Here is a 26,118-nt window from a genome sequence, read left to right as displayed (position 1 = left end):
CAAACTCAAAGGAGCTCTTTGATTAAGATTGTCTAAACTCTTTAAAAAACTCTTCTTTGATATTGTATGGACTACTAATACATTCAACCATTGGGAGTGATCAGCAACTTCAGGAATCAAAGTATTTCTGGAAGTAGAACTCTTGGATAAATAATTAAAATTATTTATAGACTACTACACTATATGGTTGTTTTTTGTTTATGTTGTCTGCCATGCAAGGGATTGTTATCAATCCTAAGAAACTCAAGAGTTATCACAGATACGCCTGTTACAATTATTTTTTTGTTATGCATTTAATTGTACTTTATGTCCATACACTATTTACTACACTACTTTCTTCATGTTTTATAGGCCCTTAAGCCTTCTGGACATTCAAGACTCAGAGCCTCCTGTAATACCAATTGTACATTTATTGTTCTACTCTTTCTTGATCAATATATGACCTGCACAACATAAAAAAAGAAAATCACTTGCAGATATAGTATGTTTATGTGAGACAAATAGCATGATACAAATCTAGTTGGTACAGTGCACACAGCACCCAAAGTCCCTCAGCACACCACATTCACACCATACTAAGCGAGTGGGTGCAACAGTCACATTTTTCCACACTAACAAGTGTTCTCTTATGCTTAATGTCCCAAATAAATGAGCTCCATTTGTTAATCCATTTCTCACATAACTGTCCTAGGTCTTGACCTTTGTACACCTATAAGGTGGGTACACAGCTGTTGGTAGGCTAAATATATATTTCTCTTCATGCAAACAAAAAAGTTATGTGCTCTGGGTCTATACATTTTACATTTCTATTTATTATTAGGATGTTATATGATGAGTATTTCCTCAGCGAGGGACAGCAAACATCTCAAAGTTTCGAGGTCGAGAACCATTGGACTTGGGTTCCGGTGTGATGTCTATGTTATTCTTGTCAACTGTGGCCTTCAAAGTAAACTTTTGCAATATATTGGTGAGAAAAAGAAAGATCTCCATGCGAGCCAGACCCTCGCCCATACACATGCGTTTCCCTGGGGAGATTGAAGCAAAGAAGAAACAACCCTATAAATTAGGACGGATTAGACTTTAAATGCATTTTGCTGATAATTTGCAAAACATCTACTTTTAAATATATTTTAACTGAGATGGATGGCTGAAACGACTTTTGAATGTTTTTTACCAAAACTATCTGTTAAAATTGCAAATTGGGATTTTGACTTCTAACATGACAAAAAAATAAAACATTTTCCTGATCTAATAATGACAACCAACCCCAGGATGTTCAGCACTGGGCTGGATTCCCTAGGGAGTGGGGTCTGCCAAAAAAAACGAGCGGGCCCCCCTCTGGGGACACCCAGCCCAGTGCTGAAAGCACTAGGGCTCTTCCTACACCCCTGAAGTTAGCTTAGGGCTTGTAAAAGTATGAAATGGCAAACATTGCTCACTGAAAACCAAACTAAGCAGAGGCTTATACACCAATTTAATGTAATTTAACTCTAATGTACTTTTTTTTAGTTCTACTTTTTTATGAAGTTGCTCTAATGTCTCTTTCTAAGACACGCAGGCTATAAACTACGATAAAGCTAAACTAAGAAAATGTAATAGTACTGCATGTGTGTATTCCAGTGAACACACAAATCTATGAATTAACAGCTCCACCATTTTGTGAGTGATAGCAATCTCACTCCATGATAGTGCTAAATCTGCAGTTAACCACAGGATTTGATGGCAAACCATGTCTATATTGGGCAAGCAACACGTCCATTACGGTTCCTGCCTTATTCGTCGTAATTTCATTGCTTTTAAGAGTTTGAGTGGAACAGTTTCAATAGTTTTATTACATTTTAGATATTGTGTAGGGAACCTTAATCGGACATGTTAAACTGTAAGGTTTTTGTCTATGGAATATATATATATATATATACATATATATGCACATTCACATTCACACACACAGACACTAGTTGAAATCCCCTGCATTGCCTGGTTTTTAATCTTCAAGTTATTGAGCCTGGTGAAGTTCGAGACAACGAAACATGTAGGGGTTGGGTTTTGTCCTCACAATATTACTTTATAAAGTCATTTTTAACTGCCAGTACAATATTTGTGGGACCGTCACAGCTGCTGATATGGACGGCTTCAAGTATTCTTCCTTGGCATCAACATCACTGAGGCTTTATCTTTATTTGAAAAATAAATACTTTCATTAAATAATTTCATTGATTGAATATTAATTACTACACCATGAAAGCCCTTTCTCCATATATTTTTATGATCCTAGAATATTCCATTCCAGTTGTCCATGTTTAAAAGAAAAGAGCTGCTAATTGCCCATGGACTTAATTTTTTATGGCTTATATGTAGTGAATTGTTTATGAATTTTTTGTTTATAATTTTCAGCGCAGCAAGGAAATTAACAGATTGTTTGCATATATATATATATATATATATATATATATATATATATATGTATATTAGTTGCAATTGCCAGGTTTCAATCTTCAAGTTATTATGTAATCAATGAGTTGGATGTAACTGTCATTACTTTAAAAATAATTAGCTGACTAGTAGCTCTTCCAACAGACCCATGAGGTGGCTGCCTAGTGTTGTTTTTTTTGTTTTTATATTAAATGTCATTCAAACCATCAAGAGGATGGCCCACAACAGGCTCCCTGGGTTAAAGTTCAGGCAAGCACACACCAATGGGAGGTCTGAACGAGACCCTAATCCCCTAAAACTTGGCCAGGATCCAACTGGACCACCTCGCGTTGGTTCATCCCATTAGGTTCAGAGGTGTCCAAATGCATAACTGGTGTAAGGAATTACTCTGAGATTTGCACCTCTGACCACTAGAGGTCTCTGTATTTGTAACTTGCCTTTAGATTTGCCCTTATCCAAGATGGCCAGAATGGCATCAATGAGAAACCATATTGGATCCTGTTCCCTGTTTAGGCCTATAATATGCACTTCCTGGATCAGACAATTGCTTGAGTATTCTGTTTGCTCAGCTCCTGCTACTTGTTACTCTTCCTTGCATCTGTGACTACCTGATTGTGTACCAAGCAGGCAAACTTCTGACTACCTGCTTGTTTACCGAGCAGGCAAACGTCTGACTACTCATTGGATAAATACTCGGATATTGGGCTTCAAATAATACCACCAGTATCGTTACAACTGGACAGACAAATAAACCAAATCCATCCAGTGAAAGGCCCAGACTAGGCTCCCCAGGTCAAAGTTCTGCCCAGCGTGCTCCAACGGGAGCTCTAGCCGGACTCAATCCCCTAGTGTGTCTTCTGGGATCCAATGTTACCAGTCTGTGAAGTTTTCATCCAAATCCATCCAGTGGAAGGCTCAGAATAGGCTCCCCAGCTCAAAATTCTTCCCAGTGAACACCAACGGGAGGTGCCACTTGGACCCTAACCCCTCTAAAACCTGGCCAGGATTCTTGCAATAGTTTCATCCCAATAGGTGCAGGGCTGTTGAAGATAGTTGCCATCAAACATATATATACATATATATATATATATATATATATATATATATATATTTATACTGCAAACAAAACACATGGAATCATTTTGAGATTAAACATGAGTTACAGTAAAAAGAGGAAAATAATGATAATGTTCAGAAAATCAGGATATTTAAACATTAAGATTTGGAGAACGAAAGTTATGAATTTTGTGTGTTTTAACATTTAAATTTATTTTGCAATTGAGCATTGAAACTGCTCATGTCAATGTGAGATTTAGCATTCCTAGATGAGTAGGAAATAGGAGATCACTTTCATATATTGAGTCCATTGTCAAAAATATGCTTACAAATTAGATGTTATTTAATGATTCGAGTGGAGAAGTAAATATAAGAGGAGTTGCAGGATGGGCATACTCTGCAATCCTTGCCATAAGTGGTTTTATTGATTCATCTTGGGGTTCCTCTCACCATCAGCAACCTGCCATTACTGACCACTGTTACTGGTGTTACTCAGCCAAAAGACGCTCACGCACTATGAGTGCCAACTGTTACCAATTGTAGGAGTGTAGTTAGTTCCATCTCCAGGCTTCTTCATGGGCACCTGTAAAGTCCTAATTCTGGATGTTGGATTAGCTACTGCAGCACCTCTTTGCTGGTGATTGCTTATGTTTTTTCTTGTCTACTTACTTAGGATCAGGACTGCAGGGTTGCAGGCAGAACAGTGACTCAGGGTTCAATACTTGCACAGCTGGGAAATTGATTAGAAGGTTAGCTCTTATCTGTTGGTCACAGGTGATAGGCGTTGTGCAAGATTTTGTCGGGAAAATGATGCCCAAATGTAGCTCTTAATAGAGCTGTCACACATCACTGTGAGGTAGTGATGATACAGACGGAATACAACAATATACATGCTGCCCTTTTTCTACAGTTCTTACACATAGATTGTCAGAAAATAATTCAGCCCCCTGCCCAGTGTCAAACATTCCAGTTTTTATCATGTGTTTTGCATATGAATCAGTCTCTGAATCTTTTCACACATTTTAACATTACTCTCAGTTACAAGGGGGTGTGTAATTTCCCCTATCAGTGCACTGCCTAGATGAGAGACTCTCAGCCCACTGTTCAATCTGGCTACACTAAGTCTTTAAGTCTCACCTTCCAAAGTACTTACAAGAGGCCTTCCCCAGGGTCTAGCTCCCCCCTCCAAGTAAAAATTGGCTCTAGAGCATTGGTGTCCTGATACCAGGGCAGCAGTTCCCCTGATGCTGCTGCTAGAGCCCTCGGGACTCCAGTTTTGTGCTTCATCTCCTGATACTCAAAGGAGGCAAGATATTTCCTGGCTCCTATGGTGCCACTGTACTGTGGCTGTCAGCTGGGGCTACAGTGTGACTGCATCCCACCACTGCTTAGCTCAGGGGCTGTTGCTGTGCACAGTCCACCAGACCACCAGGGATGGTGGACCCCACAGTGACACAGCATTCTGCTTTCCATAAACAGGAAACAGTAAAGTTAAAACACTCATTTTTTATTAAATATATGTAAAATGAATTGCATATATTATTTTTACAGCAATTACACAGCACCAGTCAGAGGTGGAACTAGCGAACTTTGGGCCCCAGTGCAGGGAGGAGGGAACCGGGTCCCCCCAACCCTCTGCATCTGCTATACAGCATGCCCCATTATCTCCATGGACCCTGGAGCACGGCACCTGCCACTGGCGCCAGTAATTTACCCTTCTGGCACCACAGTGACAGACATTTTTTAAAATATACGCTGCAGCACATGTGCAGTGTGTGGATAATTAAGAGGAGGCACAAGTAGATGTTGTGTACTAACTAGAATTAAGATACTGATCATATAACATTTAAGTACCTGTAGAAAAAGGCATAAATGCTTCATTCTTCTTAAAGCCACCATTCTCATCAAGAAAGTGTCCAGGATCAAATTGTTCTGGGTTCTTGAAGAGTTTTGGGTCCTTCAAGACAGAGGTAAAGATTGGAACAACCAACATGCCCTGAAGGGAATAATGAAGAATATTTTTATCAATTATGATTACATAAGATAGATACATTGACAGCCAAGTTGCCCTGCTAACAGCTGGAAAATTGTTTGACCACATTCTGTCATTAAACTTCTTACCTTGGGAATGTGATATCCCCTGATGACTGTGTCTTCTTTTGCTACACGGGCCAATCCTATAGGAAAAATATCTGCAACTCTCTGAATCTCATGGATCACGGCGTCTGTATATGGCATTTTACTCCGATCCTCCACAGATGGACATCGATCCTGACCTACCACACGGTCAATCTCTTCATGAATCTTCTCTGTTGTATTAAAACCAATAAGGACATTACAAAAAACAAACACTTGCATTTCTAAAATCCAAAGTGGTGTCACGACCGAAATACTATTGTTACCAGGGGATAGAGACTACCTTGCCCAGTGTGCTCTCAAACCAAGCAGTGAAAAATAGATCAGCTGTGAATTTGATCTTAGATTTACTCTTAATTCATTGAAATAATGCATAATTACTCCCTTTGAGATGTTTAAAAACACATTGGAATTTATCATATCAAAAAAGAGCAACTAATTAAGAAAAAAGTTAATATGAAAAAAAGAAATATAATAAGTTTTAACCTATATCCAACGCACAATGTAGATGTCTGGTGTTATTTTTTGTAACTCTAAAAGAAACACCTGAATTAATTTAAAGTTATTTTATGGCCACAGCATTTCCATGAAAGGACAGGCTCTACAGAGAGAATGAATTAGTTGCCTTTGTTTATTTAGATTTTCCAAATTGACAATCCTGGAATTAATGAGCATTGTCCATGAATTCATCACTGTCTAAAACAGTGGTCTAAAAGGGTGCTCATTAGTGTGATCCATGGAGGCGTTCCCCACTGCATTCTCTTCCTCTTATAATTTGCAGAATCCCATTTTTCCTTACTAGAATCCATCCGTTTAAGCCTCCCATGGTCCTGTCCATGGTCTTGCCAAACACCTATCATGATGTAACTGTTGCAAAAATGTAGGTATGGAAAAATTAGTTACAGATACCTTCATAAATAGGCTAGCATGTGGAAGCTGTCACAGGAGGTGGCCGGCAATTTCAATCAAAAGCGATACCTGGGGATAGTTATTTCTGGCTTTGGGGCTTGAATAATAGGCAGAAGCCGTATTTTCGTAAGTTTTCCCGGATTTAGGGCTCTTCTCCCAATGATAAATAGACCCCTGGGTGTTACTTGCTCAATGATTTTCCATAAAAAATCAGCCTATCACCAGAATTTACCAATATCATGAAATCCTTTTAACATTGAGACTGTTGGGATTATGATTGCCTTGAAAATCTATGTGTATGTAAGTCTGAACACATTTATAAAGAGCATAGCAATAATTGACCTCAAATTCTGACTAAATACTGTTTTCCCTAAAAAAGAAAAACAGTAGGATTTACTTTGCTACCTCCCTAAATAATTATACTAGGAGATTGACTTATTACTTATTACATACATACTTATATGACCAAATATATGTGTATGAAAATTCAGCCTGCAATAAGTGCAACTATATTTATTGGTATGCTAATTTATTTGAGAATGCTGTATGCAAAAGTATTAATAATGATTATAAATATATATCAATTCATATCTATGTATATTGTACATGTATATACTGCTGTCATAAATATACAGAGTATATATATATATATATATATATATATATATATATATATATATATATATATATATTATACAAGTACATATGTATAACAGCAAAATATACAGTATATTGTTGTTATACATAGAAATAAATATACATTTACATCAAATAAGAGATTAGCAACTGGAAATAGTGTAGTACATTTTATTAAATAATGCTGATTAAAATTGTACATAGTAAATATTATTTTCATATATCTGATTAAACGCCACTGAGAGCACACTATGCGTCAGCATTCCCTGGTACAGCTTCACGCTGAGGTATTCATGACCAGTTGTCAGATCAGAAAGTACAAAGCTCATTCCAAACCTTGGAATAGGTTGGAATAGGCGGTGCATGTATGAACTGCATATCATGCCCAGCAGTGTATACATGTACATTATACATACTCATGCATTTATAATAGCAATGTATTCATAACACACAACATCCGCAAATTAGCTCTCGTACAGATATATGTAAATAAATATACATATATATATATATATATATATATATATATATATATATATATATATACATACATATACACTTTTAGTAAGTGCAGAGTTCCCATATTTTTTTATGATTTAGTCAGAGGATGGACACCTCTAAAACTCAAGCAACTCCCAGTAATAACATATACTTGGTAAAAGAGCATAGAGAGCAGACTCAATTCTTGATAACAGTTTTCCCCTCAAATATTCCTTGCTGTCAATAACACCACAATTTCCTCAACCTCTCAAACACGCTGCCTTGTGGTTACACTTGATGCCACCATCTTCTGTATTCCTCACATCCAGTTTCTCTCCCAGTTTTATCACCTCTACCTTCAAAATGTTGCCCACTTTAACTACTGTAACCTCCTCCTATGTGGTATTTCCTTTACCCACCTATCTCTGATTCAACCCACCTCAATTGATGCAGTGAGACTGATCTTCCTCTCTCGACGCTCCACATCTGCCACACCACTCTGCCAATTCCTTCACTGGCTCTCCATGTCCTCCAGAAACCAAATGAAAGTATGTACCCTTGACTATAAATTCCTGAATAACACCACTCCTTCAAATGTCTTAAATCTCATCCCAAAATATTCATGTACTCTTACATGTGCCTCTAACCTGCACCTCATATCATCTCTGGTAACCACCTCTCACTTCTACCAATAAGACTTCTCCTTCAAACCTTGAAATCTTTAAATGCTCTCTTAAAATGCATATCTTTATTACAGGTTACGCAACTTCCAGCTATACTACCGACTCTGGTGCACCATTACAACCATCCAAATCTTCACTTCAATCGCTTCTCTTGCTTTAGCTGTGCTTCTTTCAAATAGAGTTAGTTCTCTCTATGCTCTGTTTTCATCTATAATTTTTCTACATCATATGTTCCTGTCTATTATGTCCTGTTCTCCCCAATGTCTAGTACCGCAAAGCACTTTGTCAACCACACTAACCTGATGAGCCTTATGAATACAAATCAATGCTAAAATAATAATAATACTTATAATACCTTGAATCTCTGGGTATTTGAGCAGTATAAGAAACCCATATCTCAGTGTCATGCTTGAAGTCTCCGTTCCAGCAAAGAACAAGTCTATTATTGTCCCGTGTAAATTGTCCTCATGGAATTCAGTGTTTGGTTTCTTTTTTTCCTGGAAGATTTTTTTGTAGGTTTTAATATCAAATTCTTGTAATAATGTTTTCCAACCCTCCATCTAGCATTGTAGTTTACAAACTCAAAGGGACAAACCTACCTCTTCCATCTTCACAAGAAAGCAGTCAATGAAGTCACGTGGGCAGTTCTCATCCAATGTGTCCCTGTGAGATTTCACTATGTCCATCACAAACTCTCTCAGCTTGTCATTATTTGTAAAGATTTTATGGTGGGGGCCGGGAATGTAGCTCATTAAGTTTGGAAACATACCAAATATCTGGAAAATATATTGTATGAATAATGTTAAGAATATAGATCTTAAAATTAAAAGGTACAAGTCCATCAATAAAGGAAAATTCTTTCCTGAGTGTAAAATGAGACTTTTGTCTGGATCGCTAATATTCTATGTACAAATGAAGTAATCATACCATAACTGTAAGAGCCTCATTTAAAGTTGGACGTAAGTCTATTTTTAAGGAGCAAATATATTCATTTCTGTAATATCATGCATACCAGTTTGCATCCGTATTAAGAACTTATAGTATTTTAGACTTGTGCCACCTTACGCCTCAAAAGGTGATACGGGGTCAGACAAGCGTAGGTTGAGCACAGTAAGGGAGTGTACACATAAGTGTAGCATGCCGCCTAAATAGACTCATCTCTAGATATAATCGTTAGGAGACACATTTTTTGCAGGTACTGGAGACCAACAGCATTATCTAGCGACTTCTGATTGGCTGTTTGCGCATTGAGATCTCCCAGCTAATAGTAATTCAGTCATGACTAAATTATAAAAAGTTACATTTGTCTAATCATATTTAATATTTGCCAGTAACTTTGCTGCAGGTGAGAAGTTCCTATAAAGCTTTAAACAACAGGTGTGGTGGCTGTTTGTATCTCAACATAATTTATGTTGAAATGTTCACATTTATTACTAACAGTGTAAAATACACCACTCTCTCTTGTGTATCTGACTCACCTGTGTAATTTAACAGTATTCCCTTTTTTTTAAAGAAATGTTTTAGTGTAAGCTATCAATGGTCATTAATGGATCGTTAAGATTGTAATGCAATATATTTAATTGTTGTGTCTCTAAAGCTATTCAACATAGGGGAATATATGTTTCTAGAGTGTGATGATATATATTGTTAAATTTAGATATCATGTAAGGCTACTTCCAAGCATATAAGCTGCAGGAATGTCATACATGTATGTCATAATTGTTTCTATACACTTGCCTAAAAACATAGTACACAGTGTGTAGAATAAGAAGAGTGAAATGTGTCTTTAACATAAGTTCACTGCATTAAACTTAGCTTATGTTCACAGTGTACATTTATCAATTCATTTTAAAAAATAATGTCTCAATTGGTTTGAATGATCCTCATACATGTAACATAATATCTTCATTCTTTGTGTTCATATATCATATAGGGCCATGTGCTACAATTTGAGAATTTGGAGAAATTGGAGCAGCAATGGGGAAAATCCAAGTACCCAAGGCCGGTGCTAGCGTCCATGGCGCCCTAGGCAAAATCGTCGCCCTCCTCCCTTCTTACCCCGTCTTTTCTTACCTTGTCTCACCACCGCCGCCTCTCTGCTCCGTCTCCTCCCCTCCACTCACTGACACTAGTGAGTGGAGGGGAGGAGACGGAGCAGAGAGGCGGCGGTGGTGAGCAATAGCCTCTTCCCCCCATCCCCATGCATCTGAATGCTGTGCGGCGGCCGTGACAGGTATGGTCAGCGGTCGCCGCACAGTTTTAAAATTAATTTCCAGTTCTGTGGCGCCCTCCAGAGCCCGGCGCCCTAGGCAAGTGCCTAACCTTGCCTAATGGGAGCGCTGGGCCTGCAGGTACCTGAAGGACATTTTGAGCCCACATCTAGTTCTTTGGGATACGTGACACAAGGATGAACACCTCATGTGTTATGGAAACTTTGAAGGATTTGCATAGTGACTTTGACCCTCTCTTGAGCATCCACATAGCAATACTAGAGTATTTCCAGTATTAAATATAAATGCAAAAATCACATTACCCTATTTGTACACAATAATACTATAATATAATGTATTGTCATTGTAAAATGGTAATAAAGGGGGATTCTGTTATTGCTCTCTGTTTGCATTGAGGGTTCCATGGTGAGGTAAATATGCTAATTACCATTTAACAACCATTTTCATTAACTACCAATCATAAAGGGTAGTTTCTAGTTTAAACCCAGCTCTATTTCAATTTTCACTCAATTTACTCTGATACACACAGTATAATAAAGGGAATAATGATAAAGATATCAAGAAAGATTTTCCGCAAAGTCTCAATTAAGATAATATGTATTCTTATTAACAGTAGGTATTTTCAATAGCAGTCTTTACACATATAATAACACAGTGCAGAAAGCATACTATATTCCAACAAATACAATGCATTACCTACTTCAACTGTTTTATCTATGTGAATATGTGCCTTCCCTGTAGGTCTATAGATGTGTGTGTAAATGTGTGTATATCAATTTTAATTGTACGTGTGAATGTGTATCCCGGATTTAACTACAATTGCCATGATTACTTCAGAATTTCTATATATGATCGCAGAGATAACCTAGCATCAGAGATACAATACAGATTACTTGCGTACAATATCATATCACTGCTTATATACAGTATATATATATATATATATATATATATATATATATATCTTGCTTGATACAATGATATCACGGCCAGTATACAACTCCTATCAGAACACTTCTCATTGCCTAGTACAATAGACACTTCCCAGTAAAACGAAGCACATGGCCCAATGGCGGCCATCTTGTCTATTGTCTGCATGCAAACTTGTTTTTCAAACTATAAAACAAGTACAGTATACCATTAATGCTTTATACACAGCCATGTAACAAACATATTACACACTATTGTCAGTATTAAACTATACAGTCAGTATTAGCAATATCAATATTAACAACCAGTTCTTACTAAACGTCAATGATACAGGTTTACTAAAATTCCAATAAACCATATATTTCATCTCTACAAAACATTTATAACAGACAAAAAGAAACAAGTACTACAACCACAGAAACTTATAATTTACAACATCGATGAACAAAAAAATTAGTTTATCACTAAAACAATTTTCAACACCATCTAACATAACACACTGTACTACATAACCTTGTATGCTATTTCATCATTTTTTACATATTTACCCATATACATCCCCTATTACCACAGCCCAAAATGCTTATAAAAGAGTACTGCTGCCTTTTCCATGGTGGTCAGAGAATGAATGATTGTATGTCTGTGTCCAACATATCTGAGAAGTGACCAACAAAATTATATTTGTCTTAAGAGATGGTAAATACAAAGACCTCTGTAGGACCTTCCCGGGAAATGGCCTTAGCAGGTCGTTTTTCTAAATAGTGGTTTGTAAAGGTGTGACTAAAAGGAATTACTGAAGAGGGATCATCTTTATCAGTCATATACACAAGAGAGAATAGTAATTTTATAGTGAGAGGTCGGTCATATCTGACCTTTGGACACATCCCCATCTCTACACTGTATTAAGAGTTTGGTAAAAGCATACGCCAGACAAATTTCTATGCCTTACGTAGAAATATTGCTCTGTTTTCAGTTGGACACATCCTCCAAAATGTGCAACTCACATAACACATGTAAATTTTGTGGCTGTAAATTCAAGAAATCTCTTGAAAGTATTCACCAAATTAATTAAAATGAATTAACTTGGCAGCATAATTAAATTTTCTGCACTGGTAGGACCTTCTTTCTTTTGATATAAAAGGCAGACAGATATATAGATAAATCCAACAGAAGATGAACCTTAAAAGATATTACCACTTTTAATATATGTCCTTTAAGATAATGTGCTGCCCCATAGAATACCTTTCAGTCCTCTCTCAGATGTCCCAAGATTGGTCCTCAGCAGGCTGGAGAAACAGAGAATAACCCCTAACAAGCTGCCCTGTTGCATTTTAAACCTAATTCTAGAGCAGCATTGTACTGTTTTCTCAGCAAAAACAAATATTCACACTAGGATTTTTATACCAGGTGATATCAGCTAAAGTGGATGGGGCCAAAATGCATTAGGGCAGCCATGACTGGCCAACTTGGAGCAGCCATGACTCAAACTAGATGAAGGCCCAACTTGGAGCAGCTGAAATTGTTGCAAGATCTAGGAGCTCATGTACAAGGTAAAGAGGAGGACAGCATAATGGCTTAAAAAGACATTCCCAAAGGTTGGTTTGTTTGATCATTCACAATGCTAAATATGGGTATACACTACAGGTTTTTCAGCTGATTATTTGGCCAATCACACGATAAACAAACATTCGGCCCTATATTGCATTAGTGTGTACGTTCCAACCATGAACGATTATCGTTCTATTTGATTTTTAAACTGGACTAAAATTGTCGTTCAACAATAGAACTATGTTGTTCAAATTCTGCAGTGTTTATGCACTCACGACCAACAGTGTCCATAGATCTCTATGGAGTGTGCAGAGTCACAATCTTTTAGGCCGATGGTTATGACAGATGAAGAGCACAGATCTGAAGGTAAATCTGGTAAAAATTGTATAGTGTCTACACATGAATCGGCATACTGATTGGGACTTTTTTTTTAATCATAAATTCTTTAACAATATCGCATTGGGAGAAGTTTTCTGTAGTGTGTACCCAGCCTAAGTCTTCATTAGTTTTCAGAAATGTACCTGACCAGAGAGAGAGTTCAACTGCTTGAACATTTCTCTAAAATAAGATAAGAGGGTCATAAACTTCGTGTCCTCATAGTCAAATCTCTCACCAAACACAATAGAACAAATAATATTGGAAACTGCCAATCCCAGCAGGTACGATGGGTCAAATGGGGTATCTGTAATTGAAGATATAAAATATAAATATATAGATATGGTCATGCAGATACAAAAAGTAGCCTCATGGATTATTCAACATTTTACATAATTAATAAGACGTTGTTGAAAGCATATTTTCTTGAAATGCCAAATTGACTTGCCCTGAACCTCAAATCTTTCAAACGCACCCTCAAAACTTACATTTCACACTTGCCTACCTCACCCCATGATAAGACACTTCCCTCCTCACGCTCCACCTGCCCCTTCCAGTCCATTCCCTCCACCACTTTTATCTCCATTTGTTACCCGCCCCACCCTCAGCAGCTCCCTTCTCTCACTTCACCGAATGATATCTTTGACAAGTTTGGCCCTCTCTACCTCTTATCTCCACGTCTTCTTTGTAAGGTTTCCTGCATTCTTATGTAGTTGCTTTGTCTATAGTTTCTCTTATTGATTGTTACTACTTCTATTATTTTTTTCTTGCCTTACTTATCTGTATTTTGTTCTGTTTCTTTTTTGTTCCTTGAGTGACACTGTGGATTCTTATAGATAAAAAGACGGTGATGATGATGAACTATAGTGATGTGTACCAAAAATGATTGCAAAAATGAATGAACCGAAACTCGAGAGCATTAATCTGCCTCTGCATCACAAGTGAAATATTTAGAACAAATTATTTTAAAAATACATCAATTCTTTCAATTTTAGAATATTGAATGCAGGCGTAAACATATATGTAATTAGCTCTTTCAGAAATAAAAGTTTATATATCATATATATATATAGCAATTGTTTTGGCTTACTTCCCCTAAATAGCTTAAAATGAAAAGTTAATTAGCATCTATGGATTACTGCACATTTGCAGTTAGTAGATAACCTCCAATGCTTCATATATCATACTAGCCAACTTTTCAAACTTCTCCTCTGTGATATCCCGGTGGAGAGGTCACGGGACAGGGGTTAGAAGGGGGTGTGGGCCTGTAAGGTAATGTTTCATAGCAGGGGCGGTGCTTAATGAAGCAAAGACACATCATTAAGCCCTACCTCCAGCACAGTCCGAGATGATGCCTACTCGTCCAGGAGTCCTGGAGGGCTACCCAAAATTGAGGAGTCTCCCAGAAATTCCAGGAGAGTAAGCAAGTATGTCATATATGAAATAAACAGTAAACACTTTGGGGTTTTAATTCCCCACATCTCCATTAGGAAACTTGCCAGGAAGATTCTTACTAAACTATGAGCTTAGGTAAACCATTGTACTAAAAAAAGCAAACGTTTCCAGCACAGTTTAAAACACAGAGATCAACAGGCATCCGTGTACAAATTGTGTTTACCTTCTACCTTCACCTTCTCCATGGCTCTCTCACATTAGGGTTTTAGAGTGCTTAAATAAAGATATAGAATGCAGTGGCACAACGTAAACATTCTTATTGCAAAAATGCAAAGTATTGGGTGTGTAGGCAGACAGTATTTTTCATACATGAATTTTCCATCTACAGTTTGTGTTCTTTACATACTCAAACAACCCTCGGACCCCCTGTTTAACATTGCTGTGTGATTAGATCTTATAGATTATTAACTTACTTTTTACTCTTACAATCAAAATGGCACTTTACCTCATGTATGATACCTAGTGTCCTACAGATTGTAATCTTGTAAACAGGGCCCTTTTACTTTTCTGTGTGTAATACCCAGTCTCATTTTATTACTGTGTGTGTTCCCAATTTTAAAGCGCTATGGAATATGCTGGCGCCATATAAATAAATGTTAATAATAGTAATAAATAACCGTACGGTGCTGCACAACAAACTAATATTATACAGCACTTATGTGTGCACCTAACAAAACTGAAGTTCACAATGCACAGTCCCTAATTACTAACCTTTTCCATTTCAACAAACACTTCAACACTCTACCCCAGAGCATAGGAGATGTGTGACCATGCAATACTTCCAGTATATAATGCAACCTGACTAGGAAGCAAACTGGAGATGAATGGAACAGGGTTTGTGAGATGTAGTCCCAGCTCTTGTGGCCTCATGGTTTCACAGGGCGTCTGTGCAGCTATATGTCTGTCCCAGTTGTACAATTTACACTAAAATAATAATTGATTACTAATTCACTAAAAATCATACACATGATCACGGAACTACCCTTGATTTTATAGCCTTTTTGAACTTTAACCATAAAGCTACAACATTAAACAAGAAGCAATTTTGGACCAACTTTGATATTGCATTACACGTTCACCAAGACACCGGGCTTCCTCCTGGATCCTCTCCTCAATGCTCTTCCTTCCCATTCCAAAATTTCTCAAGGTCATGAGAGAGAATCGACGCATTGTTTTCCATCTCTCTCCATTGCTCATAATGACCCCTAGAATATTGCAGAGGAAGAGTTATGTCCAAACTTATTCACGTAAAGTCCACACTTTTCCAGTGTGAGAAATCTAGACAGCTTTATTATATGCATGCTTATCATTTTGGATGTACATTAATATTACATATTTTAAACAACATTTTTTAGCATTATTTTTAGATATTATATCTTTTTCTGGGGGTGAGATAGGTCGGTCAGGAAAATGTTATTAATACTTATTAAAAGTTGTGTTGGAGTGTCAAATTTGTCATTACTGGAAAGTGTAAAACTGTTTCAAAGATCAAGAAGTCTGCTGGATGCTTGTTAAGGTCTGTCATAATGAATATAGAAGGGAGGTGTGAATGTGAATTACCAGACTAGTATCTTTTAAAAAAAAACTGATAAAAGTTGAGTGTATTTTTCATCAGACAAAAAGATCTGGTAAAACATTTTTTTCCCACTAGAAAACAGCAGAAAAAATAACAACTCACAAATCATACAGCTATAATTTGTGAGATATGAACTTCAACAAAAATGTTTTGGTGGAGTTTAAATCATAGAATTGTTTAACATTCGGCTTGGAAATCAGCCCCACATTACCATATCTCCAGAATTAACAATTGTCTGTGTAGGAATTTGGCTTCTTATGAAAACTATCAGAAAACAAGTGGCAGCGCTAGTGTGTATCTCTGAATTGTGCGCATATCCTCTCACCTCTGGCGATTGCTTAATTGGAACCATTGATGAACCATATGCTCTTTATTTGTTCATACAGTAATAGTTAGAGCACATATATTATACTTAGTGCTCCAGTGTCCCAGCTTGATCCTCGGATATATTTGTATTTTATATTTAGCACATATGTTTGTGTACATGTTCTAGTAAAATTTGATACATTTTACATACTAGCGCTGCCACTTGTTTTCTGATAGATTTTGTGTTTAACTTGATGAGACCAGTACTCGTCATTTGTGGCTAGCTGCAGGTGTGTGTATCAGTCATTTGATTTATCCTGCTTGAATAGATTAATTAGAAATATATTTGATATATACCTAACCAGAGCTGGGTATTTTGTTCTTTTTATTTGACTTCTTATAAAAACCCTCTGTTAGAAATTACATTATTATACATTACAGTGATTATCAAGAGGTGTGAATTCACATACTTACCATAACCTTTGAACAGTCGAATAACCAATTCAAGGTCTCCTCTGTCATTGAATATATCACCACAATCAACCAGGACCTCCTTCACAGCCTCATATCCAACTAACATGACCGCTCGAAGGTTAGCCATGTAAAACATGTACACAGGACCATACTTTTCACCAAGCTGCAGAGGATACAAGACATGGAAAAAGTGATGTTTGTTATATTTACACTCTGTCATTAATCAGGATCAGTCAGTCAACTGGCTAGTGAAGGAGATCTCCGACTCCTGCTCATTTAGGTGTCTCCCTCCTTCTGCAAACATTCTGAGTGTATGGACTGCATCATCAACATGAGTCCTCTGCTCGCCAGTAGTGGTAGCTATAGAGTCCAACCAGCTGTCATTGGGCCACCCTTTCCCCTGTTAATCTGCACTACTTGGCTCCAAGTCCAAGTATAGCGTTGCAAAACATGCAGGAATTACGTCATCATCCAGTACTTCATTCTACTGCATAGAATGATGTACCTCATGGGCCTTTGCCCTGATCCCATTTGGCGCTCATCTGTGCTTCCTCTATGACTGAAGCATTTGCTGTTTATTATAAAGGGACAAAGGCAAACTGCACCTCTCACAATGCATCAAAAGCAATGTTGAGGCTGATTGGAGTAGGTTCACATGACAGCTCTGACACTGATTTGCTCTGTAGTAGTCAGATGACATTGTAGCTACTCAGTTCCTGTCCAGCACGTAACATTATTATTATTATTATTATTATTATTAATTTTTATTTATAGGGCACCACAAAGTGTCTGTAGCGCTGTACAGAGACAAACAATAGGACAGTACCAGGTAAAACAGCATGGTACAGTTAACAATAAGCACTCTAACTCATGAAGCTCAAAGCACAGTTTAAGAAACAGGCTGAAAGGTTAAGGGTGAGGGATATTTAGCAAAAGCTGGCGGAAAGTACAGGCATAGATTGCAGGCAGGAATAGGCATATGTTGCAGGCAGGAATACCCTTCAGGCCAGACTGTAGCAGTTATCAGCTGACACACAGCTGGTCCTAATCCTGCCTGTAGCTTACCCTCTGACAATTTGATCCTGTCTGGGCTCCGTTTCTGCCTGTACTACCAATTGCAATTTGACTAAAAACTGCTAGTTGCAGACTTATTACTATTATTAGTTATTCTTTGCTTTATTCAGAAATCAAGCATTTGAATACCACCCTCTAGAAATACTGTCTTTACCCCGGGAGGGTGTGTGCATAAAGCGCAGGAGCATTGACCGCTTATGCATTATAACTGGGTAGTACAGTAAGAAGCAACGACTGATTCGCTTTTACTAGGCATTAAAAAATATTCAACAGCAATTGGTTTGTCAGTTATCAATAAATCCAGTTTACATTGAATATATTAATCCTGGTATTTGTGCCCGTCATTTATAGTATTTATTACAGACAATTACAGCACCCCCTTCCCATCATTTGCAGATATTACCTAACTCAACGTGAGATTGACAAACAGCTGTATGCAGTGACATAGACAAAAGGACCAATATACTATGTGGGATCAGGAGATTGGTTCTTTCACCATGGAAGCAACAGCCTCTGCTGTTTAACAGCTATTATAGAATTTCAAATCTGGAGCACTATACAATGACCTCAGAGCACAGTTATCCTGGAAGAACTAAGAAATAGAAAGTGTCCTATATCTACATATGTACTAAACAGGACGCATGTCTGTGGGGCCACAGCACAGAATTTGGACCTTCAGCTATGCCACTGTTGGTGAGTTTCTATTCTAATTCTCTATCTAATTCTAAATGCTCTGAGAACTATGTTTGTATTTCTGCGTGTATTCCACAGAAAGCTAAAGAAGTTCTTAGGTAACTGTTAAAGCTAGTTGCTTGAATCTTTAAAAACTTTCAAAGCAAATATATGTTATTTTCTATGTTCAACACATCTAACCTCTTATTCTTTTTTTTTTTTGTAGAAACACAAGCTTAGACGCATGGAGTACGTATTCCTGATGACAGTAATGGGGACAAGAATGACACAGACATAAAAATCATGATTTAGCATCAGTGTGACAGTGAATAAATATCTACATAGCATCATTTAGATGTATAGTATCTCCGCCAGCTGTTATAGCATCACTTGGAAATTGCAGACAAAAGGCGGCGACTGCTAAGCTCGTCATTTACACTGCTCAGAGTGCGATTGGCGTTTTTAAGGCGGCAATGTGTGGACCTGCCCCACCTATATAATAGACATCGCCGCCTTAAAAGCGTTACGACTTTTGTGAATTCGCAATTTAGAGGTGACGGCTATAATAAGTGTCGGAGATAACCTTACAGCCATCACCTCTAAATTGTACATCTAAATTATGGTATGTAGGTATTTACTTACTGTCGCACTGAAGCTAATCGTGATTATTATGTTGGTGTCATTGTTGTCTGCATTACTGTCATCGGGAAAGCGACTACCACTGGCTTAGACAATGTCATACACTACTATGTAATTAGAATCACCATTTATAGTGGATCTTGTTACAAATCAAATTACAACTTACCTTAACCAAATCTCTATGCATTTCTGTAGGGTTAATCTGAAGAACATTCCCCAGCACGGGCAGTGGTGTGGGACCTGGAGGCAGGTTCTTCTGCTTTATCTTATTCCACCATGTAATTATATAAATCAGGAGAGTGACAGCAGTAGCTAGAAGTGTCAGCCCTATATCCAGCGCCATCCTGAGAATAACAGTTTCACTGTGGCTCCTATATTTGTCCGTGTATTCATGCACCGAGTTTGCAGTTCGAAAGAACAGTTTCATCATTGTTTTGGCTCAGTGTAGAGTTTCTGTATTTCAAGAAAAGTACACTGCACTGAGGACAATAGTGTTATGTAACATCGAGGGGCCTTCTTTTACCAACAGGGAAAAATAGCTTTAGAATTTTAAGCAAGAAGAAAAGTTAAAAAAAATACTGCTCTTTCTTAGATATTTGGATTTTGCATTGTCTTTTTCGTGGAACTATAAAACATTTTTAAAAACATAGTGCATAGAAAAAGGTGCTATAACTAGAGATGTTTACTGACTCCCGTGTTCTGGTTTAGATTTTGGTTTTGGATCTGGATCAACTGGACCTGTCAAAACCACCCTTGTGTGTTTTGGTTTTGGTTTTGGATCCCTATTTTTTTCTAAAATCCCTATTTTTTTTTCTAAAATCACGTAATTTTGCTTTTTTTTCCCTCTACATCAGGGTTGTCCAACCCGCGGCCCGCGGGCAGCCTGCGGCCCAGCACGCCTGTAAATGTGGCCCAGCAGGAGTTTTGGTTGTGGCAAGGGAGCAGCGCTGTTAATGAAAAAAAAAATCCTGCAAAAAAAAAAAGAAAATACTTACCTTGCGGTCACGTCAGCTGGCGCTCCGGCTCCCTCCCTAGTCTCCTCCTCTGTGCAGCGCTCGCAGTGAATGTCGGGGGTGACATCCCCAACATCCATTGCGTAGCGCAGCACAGAGGAGTCACCCGTTCGAACTATCAGCAGTAGTGAAAGATTATCTAGTATCTTATTGTTGTTACTCGGAATTTGGACTTTCTGCACCATGCAATTATGAACTAGCTGTGTTCTCTGTATGTATCTAATATAAATATTAAGAGATAATTGTAATTTTAATATTTTAAACCATTTTAAATGTGCAGTGCTGAATAGGGTTAAAATATCACCCACTGTTACCCACATCGGAGGCTGCTCCATGAGCCATTTTTCCCGCCACCCTATCTTTAAATCTCTGTAGTGCTCAGCAGCATTGATCGGGATGGGGGCGCCCCCGCCCCCGGACCGATCAATAATGCTGCTCAAGACTTTGAAGGGCCCCCTGGATGCCCGAGGCCCCTGGGCTATAGCCCAGTAAACCCTAAGGTTAATCCAGCCCTGGGTGTGCCCAGGGAGGCAATTATTTGAGAGGAAAAATAAGACTACAGGTTAATATAAATAAAGCATAGATTGTTGCAAATGAATTGTGCACCATGGAAGAGTTTTGTAATATCTCAACCTATTTACAATTAAATGAGAGTTCTGTGACAAGAGAGCATATATTTTAGTCATAGTGCACTATTCACTACAATAAACTACCCCAACTGTGTATGGAAAATGTGGACTTATTGTATCATGTTGAGTCTAAGGGACACTGTTAAGCTACAGAATGGCTGGTGCACATTAATTATGATACTTTTAGGCATGCCTTCAGTTTTTCAGTGCCTTGAATCAGCACGAGTGGGCGTAGTCACATCTTGATAGAGTTGTATTCACATCACAATGTGGGTCACAGCCTCACCCCAGCAGCATGTCTAGCACTTTTGAAGTCCATTTGTACCCCTCCCCTGTTGATATTAGGCAACTGGCTCAGACTCATTGTTGCTTAAATGATTACACTGGAGGGACTGAAGGTGGAGCTGTTCCTAAATGTGTCGCTCTGTGTTATAGTAATGTATTCTGTTGTACAAAGAATGTTTGAGTTTTGTTCTCATGTAAGTTTAATATAAAAGTTATTCCACAAAAAAACTTCTCAGTGTGTGCCTATTGACTGAATGAATGAAGCATAATCTGCAACATCCCCTTCCTCCCATTCCCTGCATATCAACAGCGGGGGCGGGCTGGGCCTTTGGCGGGGGGGCATATGTCCACTGGGCCGGACAAAAAAAGATTTTGGGCTGGTCCCTACAGTCAGAGTAGGTGGCTGGCCCCTTCCCTGGGACCAGCCACTTTCTCCCGTTGTTCTGTGTATCCTTAGATCCATCCCCCCTCTCTCCCACTCTGTGTGCTGTTCTATTGTAGTCACATGGGATGCGTACCACGTGACTGGTGCCGTCCCATGTGTGAAGAAGAGAGGAAGTTGCACGCACATGCAGATTGAACCAGGAAAATGAGGGGGTGGGAGTGCGGTAGTAGTATGTGTATATGTGTGTGTGTCAGCATATAAATGTAGTGTGTGTTAGTGGTCAGCATATGAACATAGTTTGAGATGTTCGGCACTTAAATTTAAAGCGGCGCTGCCTTGTAAAGGGAAACTTCCCTTTACAAAGCAGCGCCGCTTTAAATTTAAGCGCCAAAGACGCCAAACTCGCGGGAGTTGAAGAAACCGAAGGTTTATACATTTACCCCCAGATGTCAAAATGATGTGCTGAGTCATCTGCATCATCCTTGGGAAAGCTACGTTTTTTTCCTAGCAGCAGTTGACTGAGAAGGAGACGCCGTCTTGTCACGTAACATTTGAGCTGTCATCTTGCTCATCAGGAGCTCCTTGCATCTCTTGAGATCTGGGTCAGTTGGAAGCAAAGAGAAGACATAGCTCTTAAACCTAGAATCAAGCACAGTCGCCAAAATGTAGGGATCTGATTTCAAGATTTTGATAACTCTTGGATCCTGGTGAGGCAAATAAAGTCTACAAGTCCGACATACTTAGCGTAATTGCTTTGTTTCATCTCCTCCTTCAGTTTCTCAAGCTGCTATTCCAAAAGTTTAATTAAGGGAATTACTTGGCTGAAGCTAGCGGTGTCTGAACTTACTTCACAGGTGACTACTTTAAGTGGTTTCAGCACCTTGCGAAACACGGAAAGTATTCTCCACTTGAGTAAAATACATCCCCCCTTCTTTCCTCAGAAGCATATACAGGGTGGAATTCCACATTGTTACCACCTCTTGCTTCAGTTGGTGAGAGGGCAAATTAAATTGCTCTTGTAGGTGCTGAAATCTCCTACATGCTGTTGCCGAATGCCGGATATTTCCAGATATTTTACGGGACACAGACAGCATCTCTTGCACATCCCTGCCATTTTTTTTTAAAAACCTCTGCACCACCAAGTTTATTGTGCGAGTAAAACAGGGAATGTGATAGAATTCATCCAGCTGTAGTGTTCTCACAATATGGGTGGCGTTATCAGAAATGACATATCCTGAGGAGAGTCCAAGCGGAATAAGCCATGTTGCAATGACATCCCTTAGTTATTGTAACAGATTGTCAGCTGATGCCTCTTAGTGAAGCCGCTGATACACAGAGTAGCCTGCCTCTGACAAATGTGACGTACTTGGGTACATGCTGCTGCTGTTCCTGCTGGTGAAGGCGAATCACCAACCCAGTGGGCTGTCACAGTCATATAATCATTAGTTTGCCCAGTTCGGCTTGTCCACATATCTGTGGTTAAGTGTACAGTGGGTATAATGGCATTTTGTAGCCCAATAATTAGATTTTGTCGAACCTTCAGGTAGAGGTGAGGAATAGATTTTCTAGTAAAATGGTGTCTTGATGGAATTTGGTAACGGGGACACAAGATTTCAAGTAACTGTCTAAAACCAGCTGCATTAATAGTGGATATTGGACGCAGATCTAATATTAGCATAGTCGCCATGGCGTCTGTGGTCCGCTTTACAACAGCTTTCATACTTGCTTCCTCTTGCAAAGGATTGTTTAACAGTCAATTGTTGTACGTACTAGTAGTCTTTTTTTTTGTCTTCTTCTGGGATGAAGATCCAGTCCAGCAGCAGCAGCAGCAGTGGGACTAAATCTAGAATTCTTCTGAGGAATCCAGGATAGTGGATTTATCTAGCCTTAGCAACTTGGATGCAGGACTAACTCTGAGGACATTGATGAGGACGGTGTAGATTGCAGGTGTCGGGATCTATTTGAGAGAAGGGAGGTAGCTGATGCTGGATTTCTTGTTGTTATTTTTTTAGCATAAGTTTCCGATTTTCCCAATAACTTGCCATGAACTCGCTTCAAATGGCGCAACATGGATGAGGTTTCTAGACGGTTAAGGTCCCTACCTCTACTGACTGTGGCTTTACAAACACTACAGATGGTTAGACAACTGTTGTCAGGGTTTGGATAAAATAAATTCTACATATAAGATGTGGATTTTTTTGGTGTAATGCACAGGCATGACAATGGCCTTCTTCTTATCACGTAAACAAACTGCTTCCAGTGTTGCAGGACTTACACAAACAACATCATCCTCATCAACATCCTCGTCTGGATTTCTGTCATTTATTAGTCTGAATATATTTTCCTTTAGTGCCTTACTGTTCTCTTCCAGCTCAGCTTTTACATGTAAAAGTATTTTGGCACCACTTTTTAAGTCAGAATGACAAGGTCTGCTTGGTCATGACTGAAGAAGATGCCTCAGTGACAGTTGCAGAACTAGCACTCATAGAAAAAGGCAAAGGCCTCATTCTTTCCTTGGCACTGCATGTGTAGAATGGCATGTTGGCAATTTTATTTTTGTCTGCATACTTTGCCTGGATTACAGGTCTTTTTCTTGACCAAGGTAAAAGGTGTTTTTTACATTTTTGTTTCCCTGACTTAAAAACACTATGCACTTTAACATATGCTTTAGGAGATGACACAGAGGGATTACTATCATCATGACTGGTGCCAGAAGCTTCTTGGTGCTCCTGGTCTTCTGTGTACTGCTGTGAATCCACAGTACAATTTGACTGCAGATTTAGACCAAGACTGCCAGCACTATTATTTTTATTTCAGCAATGACACTTAGCAATGGAGCTCTCCTGTTTGTGTGTGAGCTATATAACACTGTACAATTTGACTGCACATTTAGACCAAGACTGACAGCCCTAATATTTATGTTTTAGCAATGTCAATTAGCAATGGAGCAATGGAGCTCTCCTGAATGTTACTGGAGAATGTGAAGAACTCTACTACCCCTCTGCTTTCTTTTCTAGCTATGACACGGCCCAACTGCACTAGAGACTGCCAAGAACCATGTAATCCCTTCAGTGTCCTTCTGTGAAATGGCGCTGGATCCCCGTGGAGGGCAGTACTTAAAGAATCCAAAACTCGCGAGATCCGACAAAGTAACAATGAAGTTTTGCAACATTTTCAATTCCGAGGTCGCGCAAAAGTACCGAGCTGAACCGGCTCGATACTCGGATCACTGAAATTCAGGTGTGCTCGGTTCCCTGAGAACCGAGCACACCTTCCTGAGCATCTCTAACTGGCATCTGTAGCACACCCTCCTTAGCATCTCTAGGACTCCTGAGCATCTCTTGTTTGTAGGTGCTTATACAGCAGCACTGCTATTCAGCTCTGTCATGCAATATTCTTGAGTCTCTACCTCTAAACTACCAAAGGTGGCACTACTGTGCTCAGACATTGTGTGAGACTCTGTGGAGCTGATCACTGAACTATGAGACATGAGTCATTCTCCTGGCTCAGGAGTTCATATAGTTCATTTGGCTCTTCTGGCTCTTTTGAATCATTTAGCTCACAAGTCACAGGATACATTCCCATCCCTGTCAGCTCAATACACATTGCACTGCTGAGTGCTGCATGCTAAATACTGTAGTTTTGTTTAGTCCACCATATATACAGGGGAGATGTATTAAACCTTCAAGAGAGATAATGTGGAAACGTTGTCCATGGCAACCAATCAGTTTCTGCTACTTTATAGACTCTGCTAGATAAATGACAGCTGATTAGCCATACTTGTCAACTTGTTTGTCATGTCCGGGAGTTCCTGGAGCGGGCTATGGGCGGAGGGGGTGGGGCTTTGTGAATCACACCATTTTGGCCCCGCTCCCAGTGAATGGAGTGGATGCCTGTTTTGGGTCTTTTTACAGCAGTAAAAAGACCCAAAACAGGCATTACATCACAGGGGGCGGGGGCAGAATGGCGCGATTCCCTGAGAATCGCTTCATGCTGCTCTAATATTCCCAGATCACTATTGAAGTTCCTAAAAAAAAACAAAAAAACGCAAAATTGCATAATTTAGAAAGGAAAACAGAAATGCAATTTTAATACTTATCATTTATGGCCAACCGTGTGGCCAGTTGGTCATCATCATGTTGTAATAATGATGGGCCTATTTTTATGTGGAGGCCCAGGGCTGTACTCCTGTC

General features: G+C 38.8%; 2 protein-coding genes across 3 annotated transcripts in view; one reads left to right on the top strand and one right to left on the bottom strand.

The window, feature by feature from the left end:
• Nucleotides 1–392: 392 nt before the first annotated feature.
• LOC142102221 (cytochrome P450 2H2-like) lies at nucleotides 393–20,058 on the bottom strand. 2 transcript variants are annotated; one of them, XM_075186937.1, is made up of 9 exons: nucleotides 19,780–20,058; nucleotides 17,229–17,391; nucleotides 15,928–16,077; nucleotides 13,564–13,724; nucleotides 8,933–9,109; nucleotides 8,689–8,830; nucleotides 5,611–5,798; nucleotides 5,344–5,485; nucleotides 393–1,025 (listed from the first exon to the last, which is right to left on the bottom strand). In XM_075186937.1, the coding sequence occupies exons 1-9, from the start codon at nucleotides 20,041–20,043 to the stop codon at nucleotides 844–846; spliced, it is 1,569 nt and encodes a 522-aa protein (XP_075043038.1). In that variant the 5' UTR covers nucleotides 20,044–20,058; the 3' UTR covers nucleotides 393–843. The 2 variants fall into 2 exon arrangements, with proteins under 2 accessions (XP_075043038.1, XP_075043040.1); XM_075186939.1 differs by having other exon boundaries at nucleotides 934–3,473.
• Nucleotides 18,828–26,118, top strand: part of LOC142102228 (cytochrome P450 2C28-like) — a 41,184-nt gene continuing 33,893 nt past the window's right edge. The window contains exon 1 of the mRNA XM_075186948.1: nucleotides 18,828–18,995. Within this exon, the coding sequence (XP_075043049.1) occupies nucleotides 18,984–18,995 (12 nt within the window). The 5' untranslated portion in view covers nucleotides 18,828–18,983. The remainder of the gene's footprint in view (nucleotides 18,996–26,118) is intronic.

Source organism: Mixophyes fleayi, chromosome 9 (genome assembly GCF_038048845.1).
Source record: "Mixophyes fleayi isolate aMixFle1 chromosome 9, aMixFle1.hap1, whole genome shotgun sequence".
Lineage (NCBI taxonomy): Eukaryota > Metazoa > Chordata > Amphibia > Anura > Limnodynastidae > Mixophyes > Mixophyes fleayi.
The sequence above is the reverse complement of the archived record's forward strand: the minus strand, read 5'-3'. Positions and strand labels throughout refer to the sequence as shown.